Source organism: Castanea sativa, chromosome 1 (assembly GCF_040712315.1).
Source record: "Castanea sativa cultivar Marrone di Chiusa Pesio chromosome 1, ASM4071231v1".
Taxonomy (NCBI): Eukaryota; Viridiplantae; Streptophyta; class Magnoliopsida; order Fagales; family Fagaceae; genus Castanea; species Castanea sativa.
This window is the reverse complement of record NC_134013.1, coordinates 85,974,687-85,985,497: the sequence shown is the minus strand read 5'-3', so window position 1 is coordinate 85,985,497 and position 10,811 is coordinate 85,974,687. Positions and strand designations below refer to the sequence as shown.

Below are 10,811 nucleotides of genomic sequence, written 5' to 3'. Positions count from 1 at the left end.
TCTCTTTCTTCTTTCGTAACAAGAGTATTAAATAGGAGAGACACACCGAAATTTGGCATAAAAAGAATGTTGTCAATTTTTTTTTTCACAACAACAATTTTAAAATTACGCAACAAGTTATTTTCATTTTTAATTTGAATAAATACTGAAACCATTTTTTTTAAATATTTAACGGTAAAAATCAGATATTTCAACAGATTTTAAGAACATTCTGTAAGAATCCGATATTTTTACGAATTTTAAATAACAAGCTGTTATTGAATCTAATTTAAGTTATATTACTTAGCAGTCATAACTTACTAATAATAACTTAACTTCTAGAATTTGTTGCCAAATTAATCCTTATATAAAGAAAATTACGTATACCTTTAAAACTTACCTTTTATCTTCTTAAAAAAAAAAAAAATTCTTTTATCACACGCACTCTCACCTTGAGTTTCACAATAAAAACCAAGAGTTTCCTCTCCTAATTTTTCCAATTTCCATTCTGTCAGAAGTCTCAGGAGCTTGGAGTTTCTCTCTTCCAACTACTCCACACCCACCAACCACCAACACTCTCCTAAATACAAACTCTCCCTCCTCTCTAATCTCCATTTACATTCTCACATATACATTTCTCTCTTTTTGCACCGGAATCCCAAAGTGACTTGTCTTTTATATATAATTTGCTGCGGGTTCCGGTGACACTATCAAAACCCAAAACAACAACAACCGAAAAAAGAAAAAAGAAAAAACTAAATGCAACCATCGTCATCGTCGAACACAGTGAAAGTGTCGCCGATGGATCTGATGTCGGCAATTATTAAAGGGAAGTTCGACCCGTCCAACGTTTCCTCGGCCAACGATGTCGCGTCCATTGTGTTCGAGAATCGGGAGATGGTGATGATTCTCACGACCTCGATCGCGGTCCTGATCGGCTGCGTCGTCGTTTTGATTTGGCGCAGATCCAGCAGCTCTCAGCCTTCGTTGCCTGTGCCTCCTAAGCCGTTGATCGTGAAAGAGGAGGAGGTCGAAGTCGACGATGGTACCAAGAAAGTCACCATCTTCTTCGGCACTCAGACCGGCACTGCCGAAGGTTTCGCCAAGGTTCGCAAAAAAAACCAAACAAACAACCTCTTCGTATCTATTATTATATGAATATATGAATTTGAATTTGTTGTTGTATATGGTTTCAGGCTTTAGCGGAGGAGGCCAAAGCGCGGTACGAGAAAGCCTCGTTTAAAGTTGTTGATTTGGTATGTATGTGTATGTGTGGGTTGAATTTTTTATGTGGTTGAGGTTTTTTCTGGTGTTGGAAAAAATTGACGTTTGTATTTTGTTGGAATGGACTATTAGGATGACTATGCCGCCGATGACGAAGAATACGAGGAGAAATTGAAGAAAGAGAGTTTGGCTTTCTTCTTCTTGGCCACGTGAGTTCCTGTGCTATGCTTTCTACCAATCAAGCTTTTTCTTTTTCTTTTTTGGTTTGGGTTTTATTTTTTATTTTTTATTTTTTCAAAAAAAAAAAAAACTCAAATATTAATAAATTTTTTTGGTTTAATTGGGTTGGCGTAGATATGGAGATGGTGAGCCTACTGACAACGCAGCGAGGTTCTATAAGTGGTTTACAGAGGTAAATTAAAAAAAATAAAAATAAAATTGTTGTGGTTCAAGAATTTTATTGGATTTGTCAATTATTTTGGATTACCATATCAATAATTTTTTTTTTTTTTTTAAAAAAAATTTGTTGTTGTGGGTATAGGAGAACGAGAGAGGGGAGTGGCTACAGAACCTTAAATACGGAGTGTTTGGTCTTGGCAACAGGCAGTATGAGCATTTCAACAAGGTTTGCATTTTAGATTCTTGTTTAATATTTGCATACGTGTATCTATAGTTTATAGCTGGTACTTTTTGACGTGTGTTGGTCAACATTTTGATTCGTGTCTTATTATTGCTTGCTGGGAAAACAGGTTGCCAATGTTGTGGATGAGGTCCTTTCTTCCCAGGGTATGCTTTTATGTTTCTTTTTATGCATCTTTGATGGATCTGTTTTTGTTTTTGATAAATCAAATGGAATGCTAGGCTATTGTAAAATTGCAATTATATGTAAAGCATGTTAGTTTTAATGCGTTCTTAATGCCTTTCTGTTCATCTAGCATGCAGTTATGGGTTATAAATGTCAGAGTTAAGTTATTTTATAGAAGCAGAATGATGTGACCGACTAGCCCAACTTAGAAAACCATAAATCTGCAAAGTGAATAATTGAAATTAATGACCGATGGAGATGCTTGAAGATGGTTGTTATCCATCTTTGCTATAGGGTATTTGCATTTGAAAGGTTTACTGACATGGTGTATATATTCATATGCTTCCTCATTGGTCTTCCTAGAATTTTTTAAAAATAAGCAGAAATTCTAAGTGAACATAATTGTTTGTGTTGCATTTTCAGGTGGTAAACGCCTTGTCCCAGTGGGTCTTGGAGATGATGATCAATGCATTGAGGATGACTTCACTGCATGGTATTGAGAACTTGAATTGCAACGTTGATCCACAGCACAAGCTTTGTTTCTACCCTTTTTTATTTTTAGTTCAGTATGTTTAAACCAATACATTTTTCTGAGTTGTTTGTTACCATGTCTAGGCGGGAATTGGTGTGGCCTGAATTGGATCAGTTGCTTCGAGATGACGATGATCCAACAACAGTTACCACTCCTTACACTGCTGCTGTGTTGGAATATCGGGTTGTTTTCCATGACTCTGCAGCTGCATCAGTAGATGATAAAAGTTGGGCTAATGCAAATGGACATGCTGTGTATGATGCTCAGCATCCATGCAGGTATGAACGAAATAACTATTTTCTGGATTTTGAGTTTGCATACTTGATTCTATTTTTCTAGTCTGTAGTCTAACATATGTATAATGTGGAATTTGAACACGTAGGTCTAATGTGGCTGTAAGAAAGGAGCTTCACACTTCTGAATCTGATCGTTCTTGCATCCACCTGGAATTTGATATTTCTGGCACTGGACTTTCGTAAGTTGCCTTTTGTGCTCCCACTTTTTATTAGCTGAGTGTTTTGATTAGTTGCTTTAGTGTGAATGTATTGTTAAATGGTGTAATTACAATGTTCCTGTATGTTTATCATCTATCTCTTGTTTATTGAAAATAGCTGCAACTTGAAGATTAACAAAAAAAAAATGAAAGAAATGCTTGTGCGTTGATAATGCATTAATATTTTCCTCATGTAGTCATACTTGTGTTCTTTCTCAGATATGAAACTGGGGATCATGTTGGTGTTTACTGTGAGAATCTAAGTGAAGTTGTAGACGAGGCATTGAGCATATTGGGTTTGTCACCAGATACTTATTTCTCTGTCCACACTGATAAAGAGGATGGTACACCATTTGGTGGAAGCTCAAGCTCCTTGCCACCTCCTTTCCCACCCTGTACCATAAGAGCAGCATTGACGCGATATGCTGATCTTTTAAGTTCACCAAAGAAGGTTTGTTTTTGGTCAATGTGCCATATGTGTACGTGAAATTAGTTCATTATTTTGAATAATTAACGAACTCAGTGCATATGTTATCCAGTCTGCCCTACTCGCTTTAGCAGCTCATGCTTCTGATCCAACCGAAGCTGACCGATTAAGACATCTTGCATCACCTGCTGGAAAGGTTGTGAATACTTTGATATGAAAATTTGTAGTTTGTTTAGCTTCTCATTGTACATGGGGATAACTTTTCCTGTAAACATGTACAGGATGAATATGCACAATGGATGGTTGCTAGTCAGAGAAGCCTTCTTGAGGTCATGGCTGAATTTCCATCAGCAAGGCCCCCACTTGGTGTCTTCTTTGCAGCAGTTGCCCCACGCTTGCAGCCCAGATACTATTCAATCTCATCATCCCCAAGGTACACATACATGTCTCTCTAGTTTTTAGTTTTCCCTTTTCTTTCTTGGGAAAATCAGAAAGTGTCAACTCCAACCATGTTCTTTGGAGGTGGTGGTTTTCTGTTACATGTGCAGTAGGATGGAGAGCCTTTGCTCCGTGCGAAGTACCAAAAACAAACTTCACCCTGACAAAGGATGTTTTGATATATTTAGATATTAGATTATTGTGATTACAATAGAGGAAGGGAACTTCACTAGGTTCAAAGGATGTTTTAATGTGGGAATACAATGTACTATTTGTGAGTCTGTGACTTGTGTTTAACTACCAGGCACACTCTTTCTGTAGTTTCATTTACATTCCTCTCTATTTTTACTTTCTTACAATAGCCAAATATGTTCTGCAGGATGAATCCGTCACGGATTCATGTTACTTGTGCATTAGTTTACGAGAAAACACCAACAGGACGGGTTCACAGAGGAGTGTGTTCGACCTGGATGAAGGTACTTGGTTTGTTTATATTAAATCTTTCCATTTTTTGTTGAGAAGTTTTACAAACAAGATGAACATTGGAAGCAGGAGATATATATATATATATATATATATATATATATATTTGTGTCAATACTCCAGTTCTGGGGGATGTTGTTCTGTGTATACATATGTATGTACATTTAGTTTTTAGTTTTTACATATCATGTTGTGATTTTCTTTTTTAGATTCATTCTTTTGTCAATGAGCAATCTAATTATGGTGGTGTTATATATGTCAATTGATTTCTTGTGGTCATGCTCTTTTCGCTGTTCCTTCCAGAATGCTGTGCCCCTGGAGAAAAGCCATGATTGCAGTTGGGCTCCTATTTTTGTTAGGCAATCAAACTTCAAACTCCCAGCAGATACTAAAGTGCCTATTATCATGATTGGCCCTGGCACAGGATTGGCTCCTTTCAGGGGTTTCCTGCAGGTTTTACTTTCAAGCTTGATGTTCAGTCACTCTGCTCCTTGTTGATCATATAGCATATGTTAGCTGAGCTAACTGCAAGCAATTATGTAATAACTTTTTTCAGGAAAGATTAGCTCTGAAAGAGGCTGGAGCAGAACTGGGACCCTCCATCTTTTTCTTTGGATGCAGGAACCGTAGAATGGTGAGACATGAACCTATAAAAATTTTATTCTCCCAAAAATAAAAAAGGATTTTACTGTGCCAACGGCACGTAATATTTTTAGAAAAGTATTATGGGGAATTGAAAAGGTTTTATAAATTTTTTAATTTTTCATAATATATTTTAAAAAATAGAAGGTTTAATGTGTACCTACAAATAAAAAACTCCGTTTTCTATAACGTTCTACAAAGTTCTATGGTTCAGTGGGTGGGTGGTGGGTGTTAGGTATGTGTGCAAGTCAATCACAATAACTACATATTTTTTCTTTGTTCAGGATTACATTTATGAAGATGAGCTGAACACCTTTGTTGAGACTGGTGCTCTCTCTGAGCTGGTTGTTGCCTTCTCACGTGAGGGACCCACCAAGGAGTATGTGCAGCATAAAATTATGGAGAAGGTATTGGACCCATGTCATTCTTACCAACCCAACCCTAATATCTCACAATTAAATTTTAATTAATCTACTAGCTGATGAACGCTAACTCAACTGACACCTTCTCCTCCAGCAAGTTCTAGGTGGAGGGTGGAGTCGGGGGTTCATGACCTTATCAAATACGCTTGTAACTTACCAATGAAAAAAATTAATCAGTTGACTAAAATAGAAGCATTAAGCAATGTTTGTTATGTATATACAGGCTTCGGATATTTGGAACCTGGTCTCTCAAGGAGGTTACATTTATGTATGTGGTGATGCCAAAGGCATGGCTAGAGATGTCCACAGAACTCTTCATACCATTGCGCAAGAACAGGTATGTCCACTTGGATGAATTCTGACCAAATTTATTGATTTGACAGATACACGTGGTGGTGTTGAATCTGCCGGTACCTACCCACTATAAAACCAACCTAGTTAAAGAATTACAACCACCCATTGCATTATTGTATATATTAAAATAATATATATATCATAGGCAAAAAAGGAGTTTTTTATATGGTGAAGGGCCATGTAGCGTGGTAATTGGCTTGTTTTTTATGAGACTGGAGCCCCCATTAGAGTCAATACTTTTCTCAAAAGTAATCAATAAGTCTGAGGATACAATGATTTTCTTAGTTACTTAATTTATTTATTTTTATTACAGTTGAAGTGGTATATTGTGAAGTGATATCATAAAATGATACAACTCATGGCAAGTTGTGAGTGGTAGAACTATAGAAGTATCTCCACATGGATCCACTATCACACTTCTACTACTCATAACTCGTCATGTGATAAGTTGCGATAAAAATTATGTCATTTATGTCATTTTATGTGATCTTAGCATTACTTTTCTCCAATCATATGAAAAAATTTGTGGCTTGAATTATTGATCTTGAGTTGGGTTTCTAGTATTTGAAACATGTGACTAATCCAGCTCATTGACTTGTGAATTTCCAGGGATCTCTTGACAGCTCCAAAGCTGAGAGCATGATAAAGAATCTGCAAATGACTGGTAGGTATCTACGTGATGTATGGTGATTATTGTTTCTCCATTTGGAAGAGGAGGATGAAACCTATAGGAATTTGCCGTAAAATACAAAGCTGCAAGGGGCCACCTTGTTTGGGGGTTAGATAAACATTGTGGGGCTCTAATTTGATGCCTTTTCAATTACCGCCATTTACTACCTTTCAAGGACAATTGGAAATGTTGTCTCCCTAGAAGTCGGTTTTGTGATTCTTTTTTTACTTCTACCATATGAAGGATTCTTTTGTTCATGTAATTTAAATATATACATAATAATATATAATAATTATCATTAGGCATATGAGTAATGGATTGGGCTCTAATATTCCTTGTATGAAATGAACCAACAAGATGGTTCAGATGACAAACAAACAATGTTCTCCTTTTATGTAATTGTATTGCATGGATTGAAAACTTGGTATCTGAAGTAAACCAAGTTCTTATTGTCATGACTTATGATATAGTTACAATATTGGAGATTTCCGAGATATGGGTCACATTTATCCATGGTTTTCTGATTTCCTTGAATTAGACCATCAATTGGGAAGGATTCTCCCACTGGGTTTTACATTTAACAACCTTGGGATTTCAGAGAATTCAAGTTGAAGAACATAATTTCTGTAGGGCTGAAATAAAAAATTAAGGTTATGTTTGGTAATAATTTTTGTTTTTTATTTTCAAAAACTTGATTTTGGGAGTATAAAGAAAAAATAATTTTGTTGCATTTTTTTTAAAAAAAGGACATGTTTGGATAGTTGAAACTAAAAAAAATAGTGTTTTGAAGGAAAAAAAAAAATTAAAATATGTTGTTACTATGATTTGAATTCTAGTACTAACTCATTAAATGAGAAAAAAATATTAAATTAAATGTGTGTCTTCATTGACTTATGAAAATTATAAACTGAAAATAGCATTTTGCATGTTTTTAGTTTTTTTCACAAATTGAGGTTTTTATTTTTTATTGTCAAACAAGTTTTTTAATATCAAAACTAAGAAATTATTTTTAAAAACAAAATATAATGAGAAAAACATTTCACAATTTTCTTGTGCAATACTTCTGATGTTATGATATGTGATAAAAATAGACACGTGCAACTATCACATTGGTATTGATAAAGGAACTGTCCAAAACAACTGATTCAGTGATTTGGTATCAAGAGAATAGTCAAAAGGAAAAAGTTTCTCTCCAAATTAGTTTGGAGAGAAACCTTTCAAATTTATCAAATATTTTTTATATTGAGTGTGAAATTTGAAAATCTAACCGTTGGATTGCATGTTTTTATTATATTATTCATACTTGCAAAATTTCAAGAAAATCAAAAATTAATTGCTATGTCATCAAACATATGTTAAAATTTCAAGTTTTTGTAATCTAAAATTGTGTATAAAAAATAAGTTCATTGATCAAATAGTAAATAAAATCCGATTTGAACGAAATTTGATATGCATGTTAAGAACATAAGGAACATGAAATTTAACGGTTAGATTTTCAAAATTCACACCTAAAAAAAAGATATATGATAACTTTGAAGGGTTTCTCTCCAAACTAGTTTTGAGAGAAACTTTGTTCTAGTCAAAATGAGATTTGGAGCCAAAGACAGCTGTTGAATAGTTGAAGAAATTAATAAACAAAAGACATCACTGAACCTAGACATGAGCATATTAATTCTTTTTTTCTTTTGTGAGAAAGAGACATGAAACTTATTGAGGTGGCCGATAATGATATAATAATAGACAAACAATAATTTGCCAACCAATTAATGATTTTGATGATGCAACTGTTGTGGAGCTATTTAATAAATAAATAAATAAATAACACTATCCGGTAGAAATATCTCATTTTCATGTCTCAAATCTGTAAATAGATTAATGGAATATAGATATTTTTATTTAAAAAATCTCATGCTTTCAAAGTCAAAATTGAATTTGAGTGTCAATTTGAGTGTTTGGTTATGATTATGTACATTTTATATCATGTCATATTTATAAGTTCAAGTCTTTCTCTAGTTTTCTCTTTCAAGCAAAAAGAAAATTTAGATTCACAATTGAAAAGTATTTTTCTCCTAAAAGAAAGCATTTTCCTTTTGATTTCTTTTAAGAGCATTAGTACAAGCCCCAAAATGGTATTTTATCTTTCATAAACACTAAAAGCATGCATTACCTCAAGTTGTAATTGTAAAAAATTATACCATTGTGCTACAGTAGCCTCTTACAGTAAGAGGCTACTGAAGCAAGATTGTATTCTTATATAATATTATTTTATTGTGTTTCCAGTTTTTTTTTTAATAGAAAGAGGAGAGATTGTTTTGTGTTGTATATTTTATTGTGTAGATATATATTATTTTAATGTATTGTATAGAAAAATAAAAGTTGAGATGTTGGGTGTGTTGTAAAATAGCATGATATAATAGATAAAGTAACTTTTGAGATGGTAAAATTGAATTTTTTGAAGAAATCAAATGCAAATGCTCTAACTTTCTCTTGTTCTTTAAGAAAACTTCCTTCCTGTAATAGGTTTATATGGTGGTCTATTCATGAAAATATATACTAGTAATAAATAACTTTTTTTTTTTTTTAATTATTGAAAGTAGCGTGTGATTGATAGGAGTAGGACGTTTGAACTTGCACAATTAAAGATGTTTAAGATTTTTTTTGGCCTTTGTCAACAAGCCTGACATTAAAGATGTTTAAGATTTTTTTCCCTCCTAATATTGTAATACGAAACCCTTCATATTGGATGACTATTCTTTTTTTAACACATACACATGGAGAGGAAAGAAGTTTTTTTAAAGAAATTTACAGTGGTGTATATTCAAAAGGGCGTAATTCTTGGATACGCAGCACATACTTTAAAAACCTCTTTAACTTACTCTCATTTTTCAAAAGGGCCTGACTAGTCATGTTTAGAGTCTTGGGGTCGAATTTTATATTATATATTATATCATATTATATACTATACTATATAATAAAAATTGGATTTAGAAGCCGTGGTTGTGTTAAGTAGCTACTTTCACCAATTAATAAATTAATTATATATTTTTTGTTATAATATATTTCCTTAATTAGGGAATAATACTTAAGAACTATTTAATCTAGGTAAAACTTTATCATTTAAATTTCAACAAATTTAAATTCTATTCAAAGTAAAAGTCTTTTATAAAAAATTTCGAAACTTAAATCTCAAACAACTTTCTTTCTTAAAAAAAAACCATGTTTTGACAAAGAGATAAGATTTACAAATAATTTAATACAAATTTAAATTATTTTCAAATTAAAAGACTATTATTAAACATTTATAAACTTAAATCTCACAAGGCCCACGTTTTTGTTTTTGTTTTTACCTCAAGTTGCATGATTTAACATTATATCATTATATCATATCATATATATAAAATAAAAGTTGGACTTAGAAACTGTGGTTGAACCAAGTGATTATTTTCACTAACTAGTAAATTAATTATATATTTTTTGTTATGATATATTTTCTCAATTAGGGGATAATATTTAACAACTGTTTAATTTGGGTAAAACTTTATCATTTAAATTTTAACAAATTTAAATTTTATTCAAACTAAAAGTCTATTATTAAAAATTTCTAAACTTAAATCTCATACAACAACCTACATTTTCTTTCTAAAAAAAACACCTTTTGACTAAGAGATAAGATTTTTTTTTTTTTTTTAAAAAAAATTTAAATTCTATTCAAATTTAAAGTCTTATAGAAAAACTTTCTAAACTTTTTTTTTTTATTATTTGAGAAACACACACACACACACATAGGATAAGGGGGATGAGATAAGGGAAAAACTTTCTAAACTTAAATCCCAGACAATCCACGTTTTTTTTTTTTCCTCAAGTGGCATGATTTAACATTATATCATATCATCGTATACTATATAATAAAAGTTGGGTTTAAAAGTTGTAGTTGCACGAAATAGCTACTCTCACTAAGAAGTAAATTAATTATATACATATATGTGTATATATTTGGATATATTCCCTCAATTAGGGGATAATATTTAGAGAAATGATATGTCCACAACATTTTTACAACAAATCCTAAGTGGCAAGTTGTTACTGGTTGTTATTGTTGGGACAAAAAAGTAATCTTAGTGTTAGATTCAAATTTGAACTTATAACAACTAACCACCTATGATTTGTTGTAAAATTGTTGTAAAAATGTTGTGGACGTAGCACCTCTCTAATATTTAACGAATGTTTAATTTAGGTAAAATTTTAATATTTAAATTTCAACAAATCTCATACAACAACCCACACTTTTTTTTTCCTATATATATAAACTCCACATTTTGACTAAGGGATAAGATTCAACAAT

At 32.4% G+C, this 10,811-nt stretch overlaps 1 protein-coding gene across 1 annotated transcript; it reads left to right on the top strand.

Annotated features, from left to right (window-relative positions):
- The first annotated feature begins 377 nt into the window (after positions 1-377).
- On the top strand, positions 378-6,924 carry LOC142617272 (NADPH--cytochrome P450 reductase 1). Its single transcript, XM_075790055.1, has 18 exons — positions 378-1,086; positions 1,176-1,235; positions 1,336-1,412; positions 1,558-1,615; positions 1,745-1,828; positions 1,953-1,989; positions 2,432-2,501; positions 2,624-2,818; positions 2,923-3,015; positions 3,253-3,484; positions 3,573-3,656; positions 3,742-3,893; positions 4,278-4,374; positions 4,685-4,834; positions 4,938-5,015; positions 5,308-5,430; positions 5,669-5,782; positions 6,409-6,924. Exons 1-18 carry the CDS (start codon positions 739-741, stop codon positions 6,487-6,489), a joined length of 2,133 nt encoding a protein of 710 aa, XP_075646170.1. The 5' UTR covers positions 378-738; the 3' UTR covers positions 6,490-6,924.
- The last annotated feature ends 3,887 nt before the right edge of the window (positions 6,925-10,811 follow it).

Excerpts from the sequence above, each read along its gene's own strand:
- LOC142617272 (XM_075790055.1), top strand. The coding sequence starts at position 739 with ATGCAACCATCGTCATCGTCGAACACAGTGAAAGTGTCGCCGATGGAT. Across the intron at positions 3,657-3,741 it reads TTGCATCACCTGCTGGAAAG|GATGAATATGCACAATGGAT; the intron begins GTTGTGAATACT and ends AAACATGTACAG. Across the intron at positions 5,016-5,307 it reads GATGCAGGAACCGTAGAATG|GATTACATTTATGAAGATGA; the intron begins GTGAGACATGAA and ends TTCTTTGTTCAG.